This window comes from Rattus norvegicus, chromosome 10 (assembly GCF_021556685.1).
Source record: "Rattus norvegicus strain SHRSP/BbbUtx chromosome 10, alternate assembly SHRSP_T2T, whole genome shotgun sequence".
In the NCBI taxonomy this organism is placed as follows: Eukaryota; Metazoa; Chordata; class Mammalia; order Rodentia; family Muridae; genus Rattus; species Rattus norvegicus.
In genome coordinates, this window is record NC_141543.1 from 63,541,069 (window position 1) to 63,564,604 (window position 23,536).

The 23,536-nt window shown below is 52.5% G+C and overlaps 1 protein-coding gene across 4 annotated transcripts; it reads left to right on the plus strand.

Annotated features, from left to right (window-relative positions):
- Positions 1 to 161: 161 nt before the first annotated feature.
- Positions 162 to 23,260, plus strand: Camkk1 (calcium/calmodulin-dependent protein kinase kinase 1). Of its 4 annotated transcripts, XM_087574013.1 has the most exons (18): positions 162 to 259; positions 490 to 631; positions 6,836 to 6,924; positions 7,015 to 7,406; positions 8,047 to 8,094; positions 8,476 to 8,529; positions 8,887 to 8,938; positions 9,141 to 9,274; positions 9,666 to 9,702; positions 10,607 to 10,628; positions 12,189 to 12,277; positions 15,157 to 15,356; positions 17,758 to 17,811; positions 18,474 to 18,547; positions 18,812 to 18,899; positions 19,134 to 19,262; positions 19,686 to 19,789; positions 21,393 to 23,260. In XM_087574013.1, exons 4-18 carry the CDS (start codon positions 7,047 to 7,049, stop codon positions 21,463 to 21,465), a joined length of 1,518 nt encoding a protein of 505 aa, XP_087430139.1. In that variant the 5' UTR covers positions 162 to 259; positions 490 to 631; positions 6,836 to 6,924; positions 7,015 to 7,046; the 3' UTR covers positions 21,466 to 23,260.
- Positions 23,261 to 23,536: the final 276 nt, after the last annotated feature.

A 23,536-nucleotide genomic window follows, 5' to 3' on the forward strand; every position in this document is an offset into this window, starting at 1 on the left:
CCGGGTCCCGTGGAGACCCGCCCCTCTCCACCCCTGGGCGGGAGGACCGGACTCTGATTGGACATCTCTGCGGGCGCTGCGCGGCACAGCCAATGATCGCGAGCCGGCGCGGCGGCGGGCGGGGGAGCGAGCGCAGCCTGGAGCTGCGGCGCCAGCGGGTTGAGCCGGGCGATCCTAGCCCGGCGAAGCGGGCAGGGCGGGGCGCGCATAGCGGGAGCGAGCCCGGCGCCCACCGCAGAGACTGTCGCCTGGTGCCTAGGTAGGGGTCAGCAGCCGGGATTTGGAGTTGGGAACTGGGGTGCGCCGCCCTGTGTAGCCAGCGTGCTTTAGAGGGGTGGTCTGCGAGGCCGCGTCTACGTGGGCAGCCGGAACCTGGCGTGCAGCGATCCCCGCTGTGTCTGCAGAGCCAGGTCCTTGGGGTGGCTCCCCGAGCCTGCATCTGTCTAAGCCAACTATGCGGGTGACCGGCCACCTGCGTCCCTTCCGCAGCTGCTGTCCGCGGGACTGCATAGGAACCCCTCGCGGTGCCTCGGGCCCCGGCTCTGGGTGGAGGCCGTGTCTATTCGGAGTGGGCCTGGACGGGTACACCCACGTGTGGATCTCGGCGGAGCGCTTCTCCCACGGCCCTCCCGTGAGTCTTCCGTGGAGAGCTGGGGGCGGGGTGATGAATGGGACGGATGCGGCTAGCGACTTCAGCTGCTGCGCAGTCGTCCCCTGGCTGAGTGAGGGTGGCGGAGGCGGCGCTGTGGTTTCTGGGTCTGGTGGGTACAGGATTGGTGTTCCGAGGGTGCACACGTGCGCAGGGAATGTGTGTGGTGTTTTGGAGGCGGTGTGCGTGCGTCACGTGGACACAAGAGTGTGCCTGTGTACGTGGGGGGTGCATTTCAGGATGAAGTGGTGTGTGAGTACGGGTCACGAGGACAAGGGTTACATCTGTCAGGGAAGGGGTGTGTGCCTGTCTTGAGGATGTTGCAGAGTGAGCAGAGCTCGCTGTCGCATGCCTTGGGTCCCAGGACTATGTCCCAGTGAGCGCCTCTTTGCCTTGGCCAGATTCAGGGTGTGAGAGAAGCACACAGCTGTGTCCTTGAAAATCTCAAAGAAAAGAAAAAGCTGGGTCTTCTATGAATCCCTACCTCCTCCATCCAACACACATTGTGGGTCAGACTGTTCTAGACCCTACTACCTGCTCCTTTGTCCCCAACACTCAGTCTTCACACCAGGACTGGGGCTTATTTTAACCTCATCCAACTGAATTGCTTCTCTGCTTAAGACTCTTCTGGCATTGGAGGCCTCTGATTCTGTCCACAAACCCTAAACCAAGCCTGAGTCCTACTGCCACGTTTGGAAGGGATTTCTCTTAGGCACAGAGATTCCCTTTGGAGTCTTGCTTAGTGGTCAAAAAAGAATTTCAATGTCACCTACTCCAGGAAAACACCCCCAAGGCCAGTGTAAGGGGACCTTAGCTTCTCTCTGGATGCATACCTTCATTAAGGAACTTTCCACTGCAGCCACATCCCCCGTGCTGGCCTTCACACAGAGCAAACACCTTCCCACCTCATAGCACTTGCACCTATAGGCCAAGAAGCTCTTCTCCAAGTGTCCACACTATTCACCGCCTTTCTCCTTTCAAAGCTGCTTAGAGCTTGCGTGGCATACAAGCCCTTCCTGCACTGCATCGACCGTACCCCCCAGCATCTTACTTCTGCCCTGTCTTGTTGCGGTAGCTGTCTTCCCAGAGCATCCCACAGAACCTGTCATATGTTTATTGCTAGCATTCTTTTTTTTTTTTTTTTTTGGTTCTTTTTTTCGGAGCTGGGGACCGAACCCAGGGCCTTGCGCTTCCTAGGTAAGCGCTCTACCACTGAGCTAAATCCCCAGCCCCTATTGCTAGCATTCTTATTTGTTGTCTCATGACTCTACTGGAAAGCAAATGGTGAGAGCAGGGAGTTTGTCTTTTGGGTTTACCCATTTGCCTCCTAGTACCTATACAGCAGATACCCACTGAATAGTTGTAGCAGGAGTGCATGACTCTGGATTTCCATGCCAGGAGTCAGTGTGCCTATCTGTTCCCCAGACGCACACTAGAGGCAAACTCCAAACATATTTGCATGTTAGAAATCCTCCCGTTAGCAACTGGTGTGGAGGGAGGCGTGGGATATTAATCTGGGGTATGGAGAGCTCTGGAAGTCGTGAAAGAGTGGTGGAGGTCAGATCTGTGCTATTTAAGGTGCTTAACTTAGTGAGATCATCCACCCAGCAGTGGGGAAGATCAAAGAGGCTCCTCAAAGGAGGTGATGTCTGAACTGGTCTTCAGGCAGTGAAGCCAAGGGAGGTGTGTTCCTGGCAGAAGGAGCAGCTTGTGCAAAGGCCTGGTGACACAGAGCCTGCAGTTTGCAAAGCTTGAAGTAGTGGGATGCAGCCAGAGCAGAGAGTGGAGAGCAGGTGCTGCGGGAGGTGGAGGGGTGGGCAGTGAGACAGAAGGAACCAGGGGAAACAATCCCTTTGGCTCTTGCCTATGAAAACTGGAGAAATGGAGTTCCCATCTCTGTGATGGGAACAGAGGATGAATAACAGGACAGGGATGGTACTGAGCTGAATATGTCCCTGATGTAGCTGAGCTGCGCAGAAACAGGGAAGGGGGAGATCTCTGGAAAGAGGGTGGAAGCTCAGAAAAAGAGGCCCACAGATGTCAGTTTCCACAGGTGGACTGAGGGATGCCTTGAGGAAAGCGACAGTGGGGGAGGCACGAGCCCACCTGGGTGTTTGGGGATCCCCTGAGGTAGTGGGAGGGCCATCCTCACAGCAGGCATCCTTGAGCATGACTTGGCACCAGACTCCTGGGTCTCCCTTAAGGGGACTGAGTCATCCCAGGCAGGGGTGGGGAGCTGCAGAGGGCACACCACAGCCAGAACCATTAGGCCCTTGTCAGAAGTATAAGCAGGCTACAGTGAAGTGATCCAAAGACACCAGGGCCGCTTTGATGTGCAGCCCGCCTGGCCACTACCTCCTTGCACTTACCCCTGACCATTCCTTTGCTCATCAGGGCTGTTCATCTTCTGCCTGGATGGCAATTGGTCCCTGGCTCAGCCTGACTCTGGAACATTCTAACAGTCTACTGGTCCCTGAGGTTACTGTAGATAGGGCTGCATGAACCAGTGTGGGTGACTGCAGGGTCTCCTTGCCCTTTCTTCTTCTGGCTTCTGTTGGAAGACTTAGCTGGATGGGTCATGTCCTTAGAAAGAGGTCAGATGGAGTGAGCTTCTGAAGCCAAGAGCTTGTGTACTTGGGAGTGGCTGACACTTGGAGGGTGGGGTGCAGCTTGAAGGAGAAGCCTGAGTCAAGCTAGTCCAGAGCCAGGCACCTCAAGTGGGTTGTGTTTGGTAGAGTGGGGCTCACTCTGAGTTGCTTCCTAATGCACACACATTCCAGCTACATATTACTCAGGCACAGACTGCTTCCGTGTCCGCAGCTAAGGTGGCTTACAGAGAAGGCTGGACAGTAGCCATCTGTCTGATTCACCTGTGAGAAAACTGATGTTTCCAGAAGCTTAGTGTCCTAGTCCAGCATGGTGGTACACGCCTTTAGTTCTAGAACTCAGGAGACAGATGCAGGCAGGTCTGGCCAGCCTGGTCTACAAAATGAGCTCCAGGCTACAGAGGAGCCTGTTTCAAAAAAAGATGTACGTGTGTGTGTGTGTGTGTGTGTGTGTGTGTGTGTGTGTGTGTGTCTGCATATATGTATCTTTAGTGCCCTAACCCAGGCAGCGCAGCCCCCATCTGGGAGAACAGGATTTGAGTTTTGCCTAATGAGCGAGGACCTGTGCCTGGGGCTGGTCTCTTGGCCAATGGAGGAATCCCTTGCCCACAAGAGTCTTTGCTGTGCCCAGACTGGGTCTGGGTCCCAGCATGTCTGTCCATCTTTCTGTTTGTCCACTTGACCCCTATTTACCTGCTAAATTGCCTTCTACGAAGCATTCTCAAGGCTGTAGTTTGGGAAGAACCTTGAGAAGACCCATTGGGTGAGCTACTGAGGAATGGACCCTCAGGCCAGCCGTACAAAACACTACCAGTTTCAGGCTGGTGGGGCAGATAACCCTGTGCAGTTCTTTCCCCTTGAGTCTGGCTCTCCTGGCCCTGGTTACGTCTATGTGCAGGCCTACATGATCAGCTGGTAAAAGGGGAGCCCTGGGGTGGGGTGGGAGTGGGGGTGGGGTGGGGGTGGGGGTGGGGTGGGGGTGGTAGCTGTTTGTCTGCACAGTTGTGATCCTAGGAGCTGATTCACAGCTCGGGCAGACCTGTTTCCAGCCTCCTCCAGTATATTGTTCCCTGGTCAGACACAGGCCCCCATGCATACAATACAGGCACAGCCTATGCACAAGGCATTGGGTAGAAACTTTGGGCCTCCCCTGCTGCCTCTCTTCAGCCAAGCCTGGCTTAGTCACCTGAATTTGATCCAGGCGAGAGGGAGGGATGGATGGAGAGCCTTACGTCAGCTCTCACAACCTCCTCCCACAGCCACCCTCGCATCCATCTGGGCCCCCAGCTCATCCCATGCGGTCACCACTCCATTCTTTGGAGCTTGTCAGTAGCGGCCGCTGTTCTGTGTTCCTAACAGCATCAACTTCTTTACACCTCACACCCACACGGGTGCAAGACCTGCCTTGTGGCCCATTTCACCAATGAGAAATTCCCAAAGTTATCTGCTCTCCCGACCCCTAACGGCCAGGAAGTCGGCAGCCTGGGCACCCCAGCCTGGGTGCCAAGCCAGGTAATAGTTCTTAGACTAGAACAGGAAGGCTTCTGCACCTACTGGCTGTGTGATCCCAGGCCCATTCTTATCCTCTTCCCATTCTCCCCATTCTCCCCACCCCATCCATGGGGAGCACCCTCATGGAGACAGGGGCTAGGGTATGGGATAGGGGGTTTCTAGAGAGGAAACTGGGAAGGGGGATAACATCTGAAATGTAGATAAAGAAAATATGCAATAAAAAATGGGGGGGGATGATGACCTTTCAGGAGTTATAGCCATAGGGAAATTATATGCAAAAGTTATGGGCCAGGCCAGCCTGGGGCTTCTCTCTGCTGGAGGTTCACTTCTGACTCTGTCCTCCATCCTGATGTGGCCTGCAGCCTAAGGCTGCTTGGGTTTCCCTCAGTGAAGTGCTGTCCCATCCATGTAATGGGACCAGAGCTGCAGAGATCACTATGGCGACCACTTGTATTCAGCAAATATTTATTGAGCTCTTACCGTGCCAGGCACTGTGGAAGACACAAGTGATCTTACGGAGACAAAGCAGACTGAAGAACTAATCTCAGGGCTTAGACCTGGGGGGTGGGGGAGAGCTACCCTCTGGGGAATGGAAGAGAGGAAGGAAAGGGAGTCAGGCTTGGGGAGGCTCTCTCACTGTCCTCACCTCTTCCAGGGAGGCCTCTCAGAGCTCCTGGCTTACAAGTCTTCCTCACCCTCTTCCTTTCTTGTCCCCAGCAGCAGCCCTGCTGCCTCTGCTCCTAGCACTCGCACTCTTAAGTGTAACATTTGGTCACATGGGCAGGCTGGAAAAACCAAACAGGAGGAATATAAACACTGCACTAGTGTCTTGTGTGACAGACCCCAAGGTGGCACTCCCTCCCCTAGTGCCCCTCCCCTGGACTGGCAGCTCTATTGGGGCGGGAGGGGGGAGCAGACAGGCAGAGGCTCTGACCTTTGCTCTACAATCTACCTCCAAGTCTGTCAGAGCAGCTAGGTAGGCATAGCATCCACAGGACAGAGGGGAGCCTGGCTTGCCCCAGAGCTGTGGTAGGTTGTCAGCAGAGGTGGCTTCCTACCAGTGGCTAGGGCATTCCAACCAGCCCTACCACCTGTGCCCATTCCCAGTAAGGATGGAGAGCCAAAGGTAGAGTGAGCATGGCTCCCACAGGACCTGTGTTCTCTGAGTTGCAGTCAGGATAGAGGAAGTCACCAACAGACCGGAAGGGCAGGGGTTCGGGAGTCCACTTACTTCCTTTTCTTAGAAGTTGCAGAATGAGGCCCAGTAAGGAGGGAGCTTTGGGAGGGGGTGGAGCCAGCATGTGGGCTGTGGCAGAGAGAGTGGTCTGGTCTGAGAGTAAGTCAGGACTCGGCCAGGGCCAGTGTATAGCTACACAGGGTGATGGCTGAGGTGCGGGTGGGCCTGAGGCTGGGGATTGAGGTTCAAGCCAGGGCTATTGCTAGGATTTTGAGCAGGTTGGGGACCCAGGAAACAGTAGCTGGGAGGAATGTGGGAAGCCAGATCCAGAAGCACTTCAGTCCCAGCAGAGCAGCTGTAAGGGACATTTGGTCACATGAACAGGGTGGGTGGGTGGAAGTCAGGAGGAGTATAGAAACTGTGCTAGCATCTTGTGCAGCAGACCTCAATGTGGCCCTCCCCCTAGAGTACCCTCCCCTAGGCTGGCAGCAATACTAGGACAGAGAGGTGAATGACCAGGTTTACCTGGAGTCTTGAAGGTAGTGAGAGGAGTGATGGAAGCCAGAGACCTCAGGAAATGTTGAGAGGGACAGCAGTGAAGATCTGGGACATCCAGAAGGCCTTCCTGGAGGAGGTGTCTGGGTCTGCAGCTCCAATACCCCCGCCTGCTGCTAGGGGGCTGTGCTGGAATGCTCTGTCAGGAAGGGGGACAACTGCTGAGCCACTGGCCATCTTGTAAAGTTGGGACAGAGTTGACCTGGGACTCCGTGCCTTAGTGTGGCTAGGCTTCTAGGCCTTCCCCACATCTGTCTGTCCCCACTGCAGAACCAATGTCGTTGCACTCTTCTATGTAGCCATCAGAGCAGGAGACTGTACCTGTTTTATATGCAGGACGCTGAGGGCATGCTGCAGAGCTACGTGAGCTACTGGGGATCCCTAGGCTTGGGTGCTGGCAAGCCAGGCCAAGGAGCAGCCGGGAGGTAGGGTCTATAGCACTGTGGCTACAGAGGGAAAAAGATCTAGACCCAATCCACTTGCCTGGCCAGGAGTGACCCTCTCTCCTCTCTCAGGTTCCCAACAGGAATATCCACGGACTGAAGTGATGGAGCGCAGTCCAGCCGTCTGCTGCCAAGACCCTCGAGCGGAACTGGTAGAGCGGGTGGCAGCCATCAGTGTGGCCCACCTAGAAGAGGCAGAGGAGGGCCCAGAGCCTGCCAGCAATGGTGTGGACCCCCCACCCCGGGCCAGAGCTGCCTCTGTGATCCCTGGCAGTGCTTCAAGACCCACACCAGTGCGTCCCAGCCTCTCTGCTAGAAAGTTCTCCCTGCAGGAAAGACCAGCGGGAAGCTGTCTAGAGGCTCAGGTTGGGCCTTACTCTACAGGACCTGCCAGTCACATGTCTCCTCGGGCTTGGCGGAGACCCACCATCGAGTCCCACCATGTGGCCATCTCAGACACAGAGGTTAGAAGTTGTTCGTGGACCTGTCAGGGAAGCCTGGGTTTGCACCCACCACATGAACCACACACTTAGCTTTCTTTGGTTTGCCTACCTTTAGAGCTCACTGAGACGATTGCTACAGCAGGGCTTCTTCCATGCAGGGAAAGGCCATCTGAATCAAGGGCTACCTCCTGCCTTCTTCCCACCCTCAGCCCAGACGTAGGGCCCTCTCTTGTTCCTAAGAAGCCTTCTTAGAGCTTGGAAAACAGATCATGTATGTCTCTACCCCTAAACCATCCCAAGCTTGGGCCATAGTCTTGCCTCTGAGAGAATGCTCCGACTTAGAACCTGCAGTGTGCTTCCGGTGCCTGGTCTCTCGTGGGCTTGGATCTGAATGTGAACTTGGGTCCTGTTGGGAGCACGGCATAGCCAGGGCTTCACCCATCATAACCTCACATGTCATCCAAAGCTTCTCATCTCTCGAGGTGGCGATTGCTACCCTCCAGTCTTTCCCAGTCTAAACTTGAAAGGCTGGTGAGAACTGCGGGTGTGGGAAGCAGAGGCTGGGTCCTGAACAGTCTTCTAAGAAGGGAGCACTGTTAGATATGAATGAGCTTATCCAGCAAATGAATGAGCTGTCCTTGATGCTCCCTCCCCCCCCCAGGACTGTGTGCAACTGAACCAGTACAAGCTGCAGAGTGAGATTGGCAAGGTACGGCCTGGGCAGGAAGGGAATTGGGGGGTGGTGCTGCAGAGTCCTCTCTGAGCATCCATATTTCACCCTGATGGGACTGGGGAACAGAGCCAGGAACACCCAGCTTGATTGGGAGATTGTCAGAGGAGGGCAGAGATAACTTCTGCCTCCTGACTCCCAGGGTTCCTTAATGGAGACTAGGAGAGACAAAAGGCTGCATGGGGTGTGAGGTAGGGGTGGGCAGTTCCCAGGGCATGGGAGTCCCCTCCTCATCAGTTGGAAATGTGAGCCCCAGAACCAGATGGTAGGAGATAGGTTGGGGCTGGGGTCCAGAGGCTGGGACCAGAGCTGTTGAGAATGTGGCTATGTCTTGAGGGGCTGACGGATGGCTCTCTGCAGGGTGCCTATGGTGTGGTGAGGCTGGCCTACAATGAAAGGGAAGACAGACACTATGTGAGTCTGGGACTGGAAGGGGTGTTGCCCAGGTTGGGCCCCAGAAGCTGGGAGAGTAGGGAGAAGTGCTGGGAAAGGGACCAGGGGAGGCTCTTAGGGGGAGGTTTCTGTTCCTGGGCGTGCTGAGGGAACAAACTTCCTCTTTCTTGGGGTGTGTAAGCAAAGCTTGGCTTCCTCTGAAGAGAGAACAGGAGGAAGGCCTAGACTCGGCTATGGCATAGCAGACATACCTGGCCACATGCTCAGTAACAGTGGTAGCTGCCAGTGTGCTCATGTGGACCACAGTCCCCATGCGACCAGCCTTTTCTAGTTCCTGGTGGCTGCACACATGTGATGTTTCTGTCCCTTTCTCCATAGGCAATGAAAGTTCTTTCCAAAAAGAAGTTACTGAAGCAGTATGGCTTTCCTCGTATGTATGCCTTGACCTTGGGAACTCCTAGGCTGGGGCAGAGGAGGAGGGAATGGTCCTTAACTACTTTTATTTAGGAGTGGGGTAGAGGGGAGGAAACAGGAGCCTGGGAATGGACTAGGCTTGGTGCACTGGAACGAGATCTCAGCCCCCTAAGGGTCTTTCTCCAGGATCAGCACCTTGATTTCCTTTTTGGTCATAGGCCGTCCTCCCCCGAGAGGGTCCCAAGCTCCTCAGGGAGGGCCAGCCAAACAGCTGCTGCCCCTGGAGCGTGTATACCAGGAGATTGCCATTTTAAAGAAACTGGACCACGTGAATGTAGTCAAGTTGATCGAGGTAGGAGGGCTGGGGAGGGTACTGGAGCTTGGTGGGTGGGTGAGTGTGTGGGGTGGGTTCTCAGTTTTCCAGGGCCTAGGGAGCAAGTGGATGAGGCACTGGGGGCAGGCCATCCTTGAATGGGACTGTGGAGGGATTGAGGCAGTCCAGGGCATTCTTGCTGAGGGTGAGGGGCAGCCCTCCAGGGGCAGGGGTTGTTATGTGGAGGGTTGATGGGGAGGTCAGTAATAACTGAGGCCCTTCTGTTGGTACCTGTACAGTTCCTGCTCTGTGTCCAGGGTGGCTGCAGGGCACAGCAGGGGTCTTGGGTTAGAAAAGGACAGAAGGCCTGGGTTCCTCAACTCCATTCCTCCTCAAGCCCCATGCCCATGTGTCTGCTCCCTTTGACCAGGTCCTGGATGATCCTGCTGAAGACAATCTCTATTTGGGTGAGTGACCCAGCTCATTCCCACAGCAGCTCCCCTAGGGCTGGTCCCACACAGAATGTTTGGGTAGCCATGATCTCTTGTACTCTCAAGTCCTGGATTTTCCTGGGCAGCACTGTAGAACGAGACCTAGATTAATCATTTGGTGACTATTTCTCAGGCCCTAATGAGTCCCAGTCAGCGCAGTTCTGCATTCAGTAGGTGTAAGAAGCTGTCTGCGTCAGTGAATCTCAGGATCGAGCCTCAGTTTTCTCCCCTGTAAAGTAGGATAATAGGGTCAGAAGTGTCACTCAGAAGTAGAGCATTTGCCCAGCATGCTTGGGGAGCTGGGCTCAATACACAGCCCTTCAAAAATGATAGTTACAATAATAATGTAATAGAATGAGGTAACGGTGGTCTGTGTCTCATAGGGTTGGTACCAGGAAATGTGCACATTTGTAATTATCCTTATTAATATGGATGCTATTGCTTAAGTTCTTTATCCTGATTGGTACTTGGGCTTTTCCGGGAGGAGATTTGGAGAAATGGCATAGGAGGGCTGGAGGTGAAGCTCTGGGGATTGCCCAGGACTAGCAAGACCCTGTGTTTCTGCTCCATCACAGAAAGGGGGCAGGAGAGCTGGCTTCAGGCATGGAGAGGCAAGGCTTTGGTCGGGGGTGTTATTGGCCAGGAGCTTTAGGAACAGGTCTGCTCCTTCTCAAGCTTCAGTCCCTCCCTGGCAACTGGGCCCATGCTGAAGTCTCAGCCCCCGAGGCTCTGCTCAGGCAGGCCCATGAGGCTCTGCTCAGGCAGGCCCATGGGGAGCCTCTCTCACCTGTCGGTCCCCTGCCCCTCTCCAGAACAGGGAGGAATCTTGGCACTGGCCACCCACAGCCTTCTGATACCTCCTGTCTCTCTTTTCTTTCAGTGTTTGACCTCCTGAGAAAGGGGTGAGTTCCTGTCCCATTCAGGCAGGTCATTTGTGATCCAGGTCTCCTACCCTCCCTTTGTCTCCCTGCCCAGGGGCCAGCTAGTGTAGATGAACGAAGAGTCGAAGAGAAGAGTCGTACACCAGCTCTCCCTGGAAACTCTTGCCTCAGGTCGATAAGAGACCTGGGACCATTCAAATGAAGGCCAGGAAGGGTTGTGAAGGCTGGGGAAGTCAGGCTGGGAGAGGGATGGGCTTTAAGTCAGACCTCGAATACCTAGGAAGGTATTTGGATGGATGTGGGGGAAGGGCAGTTTTCAGGTAAAACTCAGGCTTGCACTTAACTCACCAAGGGTTCTTTACACTTTACACGGCAGAGAAAGCCAAGGATCAGAGAAGGTAAATAGCCTACCCAAGTTACACAGCAAGTTGTGGAAGAAGCCTGGGGTTCCAACTCTGTCACCTGCCCTGTTTGATGTATGCGGATATTTGCAGAGCAGCGGCAGGGACTAGTGGGTACAGAGCTGGGTGGACCCCTCTCTGCCATGCCTCCGATGAAGCTTATGAGCTCTCCCTCTGCAGGTCCTTTCCTGAAAGACTAATTTTTTTAAAACCTGCATTCAAAAATCAAAAGGTTTTAGGGACTGAGCCTGCAGCTGAGCTGGTAGAGTACCTACATAGGGCACATCAAGCCAAGACTTCAGTCCCTAGCAGTGCATACAACCAAGGATGTCAGCTAATACCTGTACTCGGGGTGGAGCCAAGAGGATTAGAACTTCAGAAATTCAAGCTCTTCATTAGCGACATATTGAACTTCAGGCCAGCCTGGGCTATGTTAGACCCTATCTCACCGCCACCACCACCACCACCACCACAACAAGTATATGGTTATTTTTATTTTATTTTATTTATTTATTTATTTATTTATTTATTTATTTATTTATTTATTTATTTATTTTTGTTTTGTTTTGAGACAGGGCCTCACTATGTAGTTCTGGCTACTTAGAACTTGCTCTGCAAGCTAGGCTGGCCTTAAAGCCACAGAGATTCTCCTGACCCTGCCTCTCCGAATACTGGGGTTAAAAGTATACTCTACCACACTAGTTTTAAAAAATGGAAGTTTGTATTGCTGACCATATCTGAAACTGATTATCTGGAACACTCGTTATCACATGTTATACATTCTGAAACATTCTATTTCATTAGACAAACAAACAAACCCCCAGACCAAACCAAACCAACAACAACAACAAACACAGACCCACTTGATTTGATTTTTCTGACTCAAGTCTGGGTCCACAGTTTTAGAGCCACTGGTTTAAATGGCATCTTTGTAATTATTTGGTTAAACTTAATTATTGCAAGAGCTACGAGCCAGAGGAAACAGAGATGTTAGCCTTGAAATTATGATTGAAAAGGGATAAATAGGCCACAACTTTTATTGGCATATGGGAGAAGCTAGTATCTTGAGTTCTATGAACTCATGAGCACCAGGATCCCGGGAAGGTGCCTGTTCCCCAGTCCTTGGAGTCTTCTGTAATCCTGATTCCACTGAACAGTCCTCCTCCCTCCTTCCTCACAGACCAGTCATGGAAGTGCCCTGCGACAAGCCCTTCCCAGAGGAGCAAGCTCGCCTCTACCTCCGGGACATCATCCTGGGCCTCGAGTACTGTGAGTGAGATTGTCTGTCCACAGGGACTGGATCTAGATGACACAGGCGCGGGCTCTGCCCACGCTCAACAGCCATTGAGCCCTTCCTGTCAGTCAGCAGTGATCTACCAATCAGCTTTAGTGGAGAAAGAGGCGGGTAGGTGTGGGAGGACCTAGTAGGTTTCACTGGGCATGCGCTAGATTCTTCGCCGTGCATTGCATCCACCACTGCGTTTCTCTGCGTGTTTTTTTTTTTTTTTTTTTTCTGCTGAGTTCTAGCCAAGCTTCCCCTCTCTGCAGAACATCAGGAGATGTAGAATAGAAGAGATTTGTGTCCAGCTGCCTGGGGAAGAGTGTGTCCTGGCATAATGCCTGTGGTAACGGCAGGGTAGGCTTAGCTCTAAGGACCTCTAAGGCAAGAGCTCAGGCGCTCATAGCTTCTGTGCCAGGAAGTAGTTCACCTGCTCATTTATTTCATCCACTCACTTCACTCACTTATGTGCACCTACTTGGGGACAGATGATGGTCAGGACTGAGGGGGCTCTGTGTGGCAAGTGATGCCTGCCAGGTCTGCAGAGGCAGGCTTTCTGGAAGAGGCTGAGATCAGGTCCAGAGGAGTGAGGGTTCACTGGCCAGCTATGAGGGTTGATGGTGGGAGAGCCTGTCAGGCGGAGGCGAGAGAGGTTCCATCTGGATGTGGCGTGGCCTGGTGGCTAATGAGCAGTGGTGCTGGCACACCATCCAGGCTTTGTTGAGAGGGCTGCAAACATCTCTGAAGGAGGCTTTCTGACTGAATCCTGTCAGTATTCTGAGGCCTCCAAGCCGAGGAAAGCCTGAGGGGATTTGCTTCTTCGAAAGCACTGCCTGGCAGCTGTGTGGTGGCTGGATGGGGTGTGAGAGGCAGCCAGCTGGCCGGGGGCAGGCTGTTTCCACAGCTCAAGTGACAGATGGTGAGGTCAGGATTAGAGCTGTAGCAATAGGGTGGGAAGGAGGTAGGGTGGCTGGCATGGGGAGACTAACCAGTCTAGAGAGAGAAACCTCAGAAACCTAGGGTTCTGGCCTGATTTGGGAAATGGGGTGCTGTCCATCTCGCTAATCTCTTATCTGGGCCTGTTGTGAATTCTCTCCCTCCCTAGCTGAGGCATAGCCCACAGTGACATGCGGCATCTTTATGCTGATGAGCCCCTCTGGTGCCTCCACATTAACGCTCTCTTTGTACATGTAGGGAATCTGAGGCACGTGGACAAGTGTTTAATACATAGACTCCAGTAAGAGCCCATAGTGTAGGAGAGATGGGTATGTTTATTCTTGGTGCTTGTCTAGTAAGCACTGGGCAGGAACAGCCCTTCCAGGGCTTGGCTGCACCCCCTTCCTTTTCTGGGTCCTTCTCCTCTGTCAAGGGCCCATCTGCCATCTAACCCCACTTCAGATGCATGCTGACCTAGAGTTCTAGGTTACAGCCTCTTCAGGGCCCAGCTGCTACTAATGAAGAGCATCTCTGGGGTAAGTGTTAGCACCAGGGCTGGAGAGGTGGATGAGGAAGGCATCTGTGCCCCCCAAAGACTTGTGATTCTGGTCTTGTGGAGGGACAGATGGGACTGGTCGGAAAGGCCCAGCTGATGGAGGCAGGTGTATTAAGAGAGACAATGAGAACACACACACACACACACACACACACAGAGTTTTTTTCCTTTTTAACTCAGATTCACTGTGTGGCACAGGCTGGCCTCAAGCTCCTCATCTACTGCTGTCTTTTAAATTCCTCAGATTATGGTGGATGACAAACAGTGTGTATCACTATACCCAGTTTGGGCTATTTTTACCTTAGGCTCCATTGACTTCTTGCTCTGAGGTCGAGAGGAGGAGGACCTGAGGTGGTTTTGAGAATTTTTTGAAATGAGTCTTTAGAGTCAGAGAACAGTAGGGAAAAATGTGGAGTTTCTTTTTTCCTTTTCTTGTTTGAGACAGGGTATTGCTATATAGCCCAGGATGGTCTAGAATTTGCAATCTTCCTGACTCAGTTGAGATTACAGGCGTGTATCAGTCTACCTGGCTAGAGTAGGGGTTCCCTTTTGCTGGTGAGGAGTTTGTAGACAGGCGTCAAGTTCCGATACTGAGATGCATCTCGTACTGTTATCTTTTGGCCATCCACATGTGCACAGAGCCTGAGTTCAATGGAAAACCTAGAGTTGAGAAAAGACTTAAACACTATATTCCATTGTCAACCGTGCATCATTTGGGCCTTCCCTGCTCTGATGGGGATGTCAGATTAGTGTCCCTTGCTGACAGGGATAGACCCTGGGGACACAGCAGGCTCCCAGTGTTCTGCACTGTTTCAGACTCTGGCTTCATTCTGCCGGAGATAGATGTCTGACCTTCACCCCAACCATCTTCATCCTAGTGGTGCTGAAGCCTGGTGCCTCCTTCTCTGAAACCCTAGTATTCAGATCCCTGGGGCTGAGGCAGTACTGTTGTGTTTATAACACAATACAGTCCTCACAAGCCAAGCATCAGTCCTAGGAGCGGGGATTCCCTGGTCGAGGCTGGACCTAGGCATAGGCTGCGATGTGGTTTGGACCTGCAGACAGTGCTGATGTGGGAAGGGCCTATGGAGAAATTGTCCTCCCTGTATTTCCCTGTGACTTCTCTCTTCAGCAGGAAGTGCCTTGTTTATTGAGGAAAGATAATTGGACTTAGAGTCCAGTGACTCCCAAGGTTCCCCTCAAATGTCTTCAGTTGCATATGGAGCAGGTAGCCCCAGTGACATCTTGCGAGGTCCTCTCATAACACGAGCGGATAGGGCTGGGGTGCAGCAACATGCTTTCTAGGCTGGAAGAAGGCAGCAGAGGGGCCCCGGGCAGCTGTCCCCAGGCTTGCATATCACCTGCTTCTCTCTGCAGTGCACTGCCAGAAGATTGTGCACAGGGACATCAAGCCGTCCAATCTGCTCCTTGGGGACGATGGGCACGTGAAGATCGCCGACTTTGGTGTCAGCAACCAGTTTGAGGGGAATGATGCTCAGCTGTCCAGTACGGCAGGGACCCCAGCATTCATGGCCCCGGAGGCCATTTCTGACACCGGCCAGAGCTTCAGTGGGAAGGTGATTCCCAGGGCCTGGGTTGGGATTTGGGTGGAGGGCAGAACAGCTTGTAGAGGGGTTGGGGGGGGGCACTTTGCAAGCTGAGGGCTCCAGGCTTCTTGCATGTGAATAGTGCCTGCCTTTTCTCTGGAGCCCAACACATACCCCGTGTGGGGCTCCTCTGATTCCCTAACAAATGGTTACAATCTCACTTGTATCTCTTACTGCTGTTCTGTGTTCTGTGTGGGGCTCTGGGCTGGGCTGTGGTACAGGCAGAGCTAAAACAGTCCCATTCGTATCCTTCCATGTGGTGATGAGGGCTGAGAGTCGTGGTCAGAGGAGGTGGAGGTTTCCTTGGGTCCTGAGCATGGCAGGGTCTAGACTGGGCCTTGAGAATCTGAGCTGGAGGCAGAAGCTAGGAATGTGCAAGAGGATTGAGAGGACTAGGACTGGTCGGGATTTAGACTTTTATATGACCAAAGGGGGTTATGAATGCAGCCCAACACCAAACTGTAAGCTTACTTACAACACATGGGTGGGGGTGGAGAGATTGTTACTTGGTCTCGTGGTGTTCCAATGCCATCTTCATAGAGGTGCCTGGTTTAGAGGGATTGAATGCTTGCTTCAGCTTTCCTGAAGTGACGGGTTTCCTAAGGCTACTGCAGCAGTGTGGATGGCTGCCCTCACTGCCTGGAGCTTCCTGTAGCACCACTGCATGCTGCCATACAGGGAAGGGGAAGAGGTAGCTGGGTAGTGTGGGCCTTGGAGTTCGAGCAGAGAGAGGCCAAGGGTATAAATTAGTTTTTCAACTCTTTTATTTGAGGCCGGGCACATGGCTCAATGGTAGAACATTTGGTTGGCATGTATGTGTTGGGGTTCATTCGCCAGTGCTGCAAAACAATAATCAAAAAGGACCTTTTTTATTTTGCTATAATTCTAAATCTACTGAGAAGTTATAAGAAGAGTATAAAGGAATCCTGTGTGACTTTAAGAACAATCAGTAATTTATTTTATGCTGTGGGCGTTTGGCTCGCACGTATGCCTGTGTATCGGCTGTGTGCCTGGTACCAGCAGAGAGTGTTGAATTCCCTGGAATTGAAGTTACAGGGTGCTGTGAGCCACCATGTGGGTGCTGGGAACCGAACCCACATCCTCTGGAAGAGCAACCAATGCTCTTAGCCACTGAGCCGTCTCTCCAGCCTTTTAACCGATTCATCAGCATTGCCGCGTTAGCGTTTCCATTGTCTTTATGTTTCTGATTATTTCCATCACACTTTTCTGAATCATCCAGAAGTTTATTTTGAGACAATATGGCTCTTTATCACTCTGTACTTCAGTGACTTTGCTAAGAGCGAGCGCATTCTCTTACATAATCTCAGTACAGCGACCAAGGTCAGGGGCTCATCACTGATGAAACTGCTCTGTAATGTATCGCACACATGCAAAATTGTTATGAGATGGTATTGAAATGTTCTCAACTTGCCTGTTCTCTTTTTCTTTTTCTTTTCTTTCTTTCTAATCCTGGAGAGCCAGCCATCAGAGTCACTTGTCACATTTCCTTAGAGTCCTCTGATCTGGAGGCATTTCTCTCTCCACCGTTTTTCTGGGGTGAGGGGTAGGGACAGGGTGTCACATATCCCATGCTGTTCTAGAACTTGCTGTGTAGCTGAGAATGACCCTGAACTAGCGATTGTCCTGTAGCTACAGCCCGAGTGTTGGTTTACAAACACATTATCCTGCGTTCTCCCATCCTCCAGCTTCTTGGCCTCTCTCTGACATCCTGACCTTAATGATTTGAAAGCAGACTGATGTCTTAGGGCACACCAGTTTGCACTTGTCTGTGTTCCCTGGAAGATGGGTGGGTGGATGGATGGATGGATGGACGGACGGATGGACAGGATGGTGGTGGTGGTGGTGGTGCTCTGAGTCAGGGGGTGCACACATGAGGATCCTGTGGACGGCCCCACCTGGGCCTCAGAGGAGTTGTAGGAGGGCATGGGGCGAAGCGGGCAGGGGTTGCCTCTGGCATTGGAAGCAGTTGCACAGTAACTGGAGTGAGGCTCTCTTGAACCCAGAGCTACTTATTGAGCGGGAGTTCAATGCTACTGCTATTTTGGAAATACATCTGGGTCACGGAGGCAGCAATGACCCCATGGGTGAAATGAGGCTTGGATCCCGCTGAGTTAGAACAGTGTTCTGGCCTGTCCCTACAAAGTCCACAATCCCAGGAATGTCACAGCTCTGTTCTGTTCATCCTTGGCATGTCCCCTGGCCTTAGCACAGGGCCCAGCATGCCTCAGGGAGTGTTTGTTGATTGATGCCTGCCTGGGGAAGGAGCTCTTCCACAGCCTAATAAAGATGGGTGGGGTAAGGTGGGGGTGGGGGTGGTCATATTTACTAACACTGGCTTGTTTCTTTCTAGGCCTTGGATGTATGGGCCACTGGGGTTACACTGTATTGTTTTGTCTACGGGAAGGTGAGTCCTGAGGCGCCTGCAAAACTGTGTGACAGATTCAAGGAGCCAGGAGTGGGTGGCGGATGCAGGACCTTTTTGTGTGTCCCTAGATAAAACCGCTTTTGAGAAGCCCACCTAGGCCAAGAAGTCTGAGGGAAGAGAGGCCATTTGTTTCTCTTTCTCCCCTCTGGAAGGGACTGATGTGTTGTCCTGGGTTTAGCACACAGCCAAGAGGTGACAGTGGTATTGCCTCCTCTCCTCCAGAGTGAGCCCTGTCCTCTCTTGATGCCATTCATTCCTTCATTCGTGCAATCATTTCTTCACATCATTGGGTCTTGCCAAACTCTAACCCTGACGTGATCGAGATCCCCGACCACAGGTGCTTTGACTCTGGTGACCACGCTTAAGAAGGCAGGCGGTTTCTCAGTGAACATGTCCCCAAACACCAGACCCAGGGAGAGGAAGGCTTTGCTGTAGGCAGTTTTATTGCTTGTGGCAGGTGCAGCCAGCATAGTTCTCTAGTGACTCAGCTACGTTTGCAGAGCCCTTGCTGTGTGCCCTGAACAAGTTAGATGGGGCCTTTGCCATCTGCTGGGTTGGGGGTGGGGCATAAACTGCCTCCCACCCCGGCCCCCTACAGTGAGGATCAAGGCCTGCAGTCTGTCTGTCTCTCCTTCCCACAGTGCCCATTCATTGATGAGTACATCCTGGCCCTGCACAGAAAGATCAAGAATGAGGCCGTGGTGTTCCCTGAGGAGTGAGTTGTCCATGGCGGGGATCATGGGGGCTCTCCTGCCTCCTGGGTTGGGTATCTGATCTTTAGCAGAGCATTTGCGTTGTGAGAGTCCCATCCCAGCCTTCAGAAAGGGGAAACTGATCCCTGGGAGGAGCCCGAGCAGATGCATGGCCTCCTGTCCTTCTGTCTGAGGAATGTGGTTGGGATTTTTCCTGGTCCCATGGGACAGAAAAAATAACCCTCATTAATAGTGGCATCCTGGTTTCTTTCCTTTTCTCTGCCCAGGCCGGAGGTCAGCGAGGAACTCAAAGACCTGATCCTGAAGATGCTAGACAAGAATCCTGAAACAAGAATTGGGGTGTCTGATATCAAGGTGGGAGGCCAGAGGCCTTGTCCAGGGCCAAGGTCTGTGTCCCCTTCTGGACAGACCTACACTGGGACATGTGTGTTGGGTTTCTGTTTGGCATTTCTGGGTCAAGGTCTCCTTCAAGGTCAATCAATGCTAAGGATGCTTGGGGACCTTAGCTAGTGGTTGTCTGTTTGACCCTTCCCTGGGTTGGGACCCTTTTGATGACCCTGACCCTTCCCTGTCTTCTGGGCTCTACAGTTACACCCTTGGGTGACCAAGCATGGAGAGGAGCCCCTCCCTTCAGAGGAGGAACACTGCAGTGTGGTAGAGGTGACTGAGGAGGAGGTGAAGAACTCAGTCAAGCTCATCCCCAGCTGGACCACTGTGGTAAGAGCGTGAGGGGTGGGGCTCTCTTGTCTTAGGAGGGTGTGGCCACTGCTTGGGACTTGCTCTGCTCTTGGCCTTTGAAGGAACAGTGGGGCTTCAGGTCAGTCAGCCACAGTACAGGGGCCATGGACACCCCTGCTCCCTTGGAGTCTATGGACTATTGGAATAAGGTAATCTTATTCAGCCTGATGGAGAGACCTGAGGTCTGGTGAGGGCTGTGTCAGGAAGAAGCAGTTCCTTCCTTGCCTACGTTCTGTGAACTGCTGCTCTTCCCAAGGCACCACATAGGTGTCTAAGCATGACAGGAAAGGCTGGAGACGTAGCTTGAGGTCCCCACCTGTCAGTTAGACCACACCCTACCCATGAACCTATCTGCTTGCCTAGGCTGGGACTGTATTCCCCATATTAACCTGTTCTCCCCAGATCCTGGTCAAGTCTATGCTGAGAAAGCGTTCCTTTGGAAACCCATTTGAGCCCCAAGCACGCAGGGAAGAAAGATCTATGTCTGCGCCAGGAAACTTACTGTTGTGAGTACAGTGGGCCAAGGCCTGTGGGCTGATCCCTGGGCCTGGGCAAAGGTGTGGCACTGAGACATGTCCCCAGCTTGCACTAGTGTGGAGCTGTCCCTGGAGCCTAGGGACATATCCAAGTCTCAGAGCAGGGTCCCATGTGCACCCATGTCTAGGCCCAATGTCTTATATGCACACACTGTAAGAGATGAAGACTTAACTCAGCCCCACCCGGGACAGATCTTTCTGGAAGGCTGCCGTGGCCATGCTCTCCGTAGCCAGCACTCTGTCAGTCGAGTCCATGTGGACAAGCTAGCTGACAAGGCTGGAGGAGAGGGACCCCTGTTGGCTAATGGGCCCCTACTTTGAACCACATGTAGGGGTTCACCACTTTGGGAGAGATCAGAAAAGCAGTTTTCTGAACATTGATTCTGGCTTCCACTTTTTCTGCTGCCTTAAAATTGACCTTCCAGTTAGTTTATGCATAGACCTTCAGAGAACTGTGAGCATTGTGAACCAGAATACCATGGTCCTAAGGCCGTTGAGTACTAATCTGGTTGTGAAGGAGCTTGGGGAGAAGGGCTGTACGTCTGGCTTGCCCTGTGGTAAAGGCACTTTCCCAGGGAGGTGAACATGGACGTTGTACAGGCCTGCCCTTATAAGGAGTGACCACACAGTGAGGTAGACCTGGGAGATATCTATGCAGTTCCTGATTCCTCTTTGAGGTATTGGGGCCCTGATATTGGAGTTGCTCTTGGTGGAGTGGATCATATAGAATTTGACAGATGAACTAAGATAGATCTGAGAGTGAAAAGGAGTCTGTTAATGATTAGGGACAACAGTCTGGGGCTGGAGAGATGGCTCAGCCGTTAAAGGCTAGGCTCACAACCAAATATATAAGGGACAACAGTCTGACGTCACAATTGTGCAGTCAGCAGGGACCACTCCAGCTCAGTGCTGTGTCTTGGCACCCCCTGGTGGTACAATGAAGCAGTCAATAGTTAAGAACAGTTCTAGTTCGTTCCCTGGAACTGAACAACAAAACCAAAAGTAAAGTACACTTTAACCTCGAGGACCTTGGGGTCCTTGGTAGACTCCATTTCTTTTACATTTTATGAAATTGTTAGTTCAGTTCAGTGAGATTGATCCTTTGGATATTTTTAAAACACAGGCGGGAGCAGGAATGGGTGATCAGATTCAGGTGATCAGACCCACTATTCTACTGAATAGTGGAGCAACTCTGTCCCGTGAGCAAGGTAAAAAAAAAATGCAGAATGAAAGCCTTTAACCCACCGGGGGCCCAGTAAAGGTCAACAAGAAAGACTTTTGACCTGACTAGTACTCGTGGTATACTAGAAAGTCATCTGAGTCAGATGGTAAGAGATTCCTGAGAGGTTTAGATTCCATCCCAGAGCAGTGGGTAGCCGCAGAATGGTTGTGGCCAGAGGAAGTAGCAAGAAGGACTGCCGTGATGGAACAGATCCTAGGGAGGCTAGTGTGGGGTGGGGATGTCAAAGGCTGGAGGATGGTCAGCCATATGCAGATGTGTGTGAGAACTTAGAATCCCCTGCATACACATTCTCACTCCTGGGGTCCCTCTGCCCCTGGTGTTTCCTAACAGGAAAGAAGGATGTGGAGAAGGGGGCAAAAGCCCAGAGCTTCCCGGAGTCCAGGAAGATGAGGCTGCATCCTGAGTCCCTGCATGTGCCCAGGGCCATCGGCAGCATGCTCATTCCGCTCCTCCAGAGGCCCACCGCCCTCATGCAATCATCGCCCCTGCAGGCAGGGGGCTGGGGACTGCAGCCCCTCTCCTGGCTCCCCTCACCCATTGTGCTGCATGACCTGCGCACAGGCATATCCAGGGACAGGATTGGAATGTGTATCATTTGGGGCTCGGGGGTCCCGGTTGGTTCTCTCTGTTCTGATCTATCTTGTGGGGAATATTAGAAACCCTACCTGACTGGCTGGTGAGGCCCAGGGCAGAAGGCAAGAGACCAAAATAGCAGGTGGAGACCTGGTGGGCTGCTTCTCAGAGAACTCCCATAGTGATCGGTGGCCTGCCCAGCTGCTGCACACGAGGAGTGATTGTGTCACTTCTGTGTGGAAGGTGCTGAGTGCTGGAGTCCTCAGATCTCTAGTGTGGATGCTACAAGTAATGAGGCGTGCCTGGGAGAAGACTGATCTTGGAGAATCCAGATTCCTCTCATTGTCTTTTACCTGAGGGCTTGGGTGGGAGCGGCTGTTATGGAGAGCATCTTCTGGCTTTGGGTAGTCCGTGGTACACTGTACGGCAGTCACGAGGATCTGACATTCATAGACTGTGTTTTACACTTGGCACTCGCTGGAGAAAGGACCAAAGTGAATCCAGCTTAGAGCATAGACCTGAGCCTGGAGCAGTGTACTTCTCCTGCCAACCTCCCTTCCTCTCTCACGGATCTCCAGAATGAAGGTTACAGAACACCAGGAGTGACAAGGAGGGCCACGGACTCTCAGCACTGTGGCCCTGCAGATGTGGAAGTAACTGGGATCTAGGCGCTGAGCCGACACTGGCTTACTCACTACATGCTCTGATGGAGGAGGCTCAGCCAGATGAGGGACCGTACAAGACGCACTCCTGTCAGGCTGGTGGCCCTTCTGTCAGTTGCTTCAGTACAGGACATCAGACAGTCAGCCCACACAGGTCAGAGCTGCACAGTTGGGACACACGTGGACACTGCCCTTTCAGAACAGATGTCAGCTGTCTGGATTCTGTGGTCGTCTGGCTATTCTAATGTTTACTGATAATGCTCATAGGGATTGGTCCCCAAAGGGAGATGAGCAGGACTCAGGTAGCCCTCTCTGAAAGCCTCCCATAAGAGATCCTGGCTGCCCACATGGGTTTCAAGAATGCAGGAGGGCTAGGCTAGAAAAGAGAGAGGCTGTGCGGGAGCGCTGGTTCCCACTCTTATCTCTGTGCCCATGGGTGTACATTGCTCCTTCATGTGCACATGCGTGTGTGTGCCCATCTGCTGTATACAGCACACTTGCATGTCTCATACTGGCACATGCATCTGTAATATAGTTTCTATGTCAACTTATGCCTAGGAGCAGAAGGTAGCCCATTGTCAAAGGGCTCCCATTTCAACCCAACTCCTCTGCACTAAGGCAGCCAGTGTAACCCAGGGCTTGAAAACAATCTAATCCTATCTCTAAGAATACTTTTATAGAGTGAATAGGAGGCAAGTTATGCCAACCAATAAATAGCAAAGAGTCAGGGAGCTTCACCGATGGGACCCACACAGGAAAAGCTCGGAGTTGGGTGGCTGGCTCATTGTCCCCAGCAGAGCCAGGAAGGCATGCTCACTGTCACCTGTTGTTGAGAGCTTTGGTTGGCTTTGGTTTTGAATGTAGCACAAGTGAACAAACTCCATAAGAGTGTTTATAAAAATTAACTTCTTAGGAAGTGAATTAAAAACAATAAAAGCCCTTTGTTGAGTTAAAAAAAAAAAAGGCTTTGTATGTCTTCTGCATCCAGACATGCGTTTCTTTCTTGTCACAGTTGACTTGGCTCAATGTTCTGGAAGGCTCTGAGGCACCGCAGGCACCTGAACAGCATGTAGGGTAGTGAGAGGTGGGGAGAGGAGAGGTGGAAGATGGCTCGTGAGGCTAAGGAACTCCTGTCTCCTGAGCTTTGGGGAGAACTGGTTGCTTGAGAGCCATAGGATACATTTCCTGTTTCATAGGGGTTTGGGAGCTGGCATGCCCAGGGCCTTCCCCATGACTTCT

Bases quoted from the DNA above. Each gene is read 5' to 3' on its own strand.
- Camkk1 (XM_087574013.1), top strand. From the start codon at position 7,047: ATGGAGCGCAGTCCAGCCGTCTGCTGCCAAGACCCTCGAGCGGAACTG. The intron at 8,095-8,475 runs GTACGGCCTGGG...GGCTCTCTGCAG, and splicing joins TGCAGAGTGAGATTGGCAAG to GGTGCCTATGGTGTGGTGAG. The intron at 18,900-19,133 runs GTGGGAGGCCAG...TGGGCTCTACAG, and splicing joins TTGGGGTGTCTGATATCAAG to TTACACCCTTGGGTGACCAA.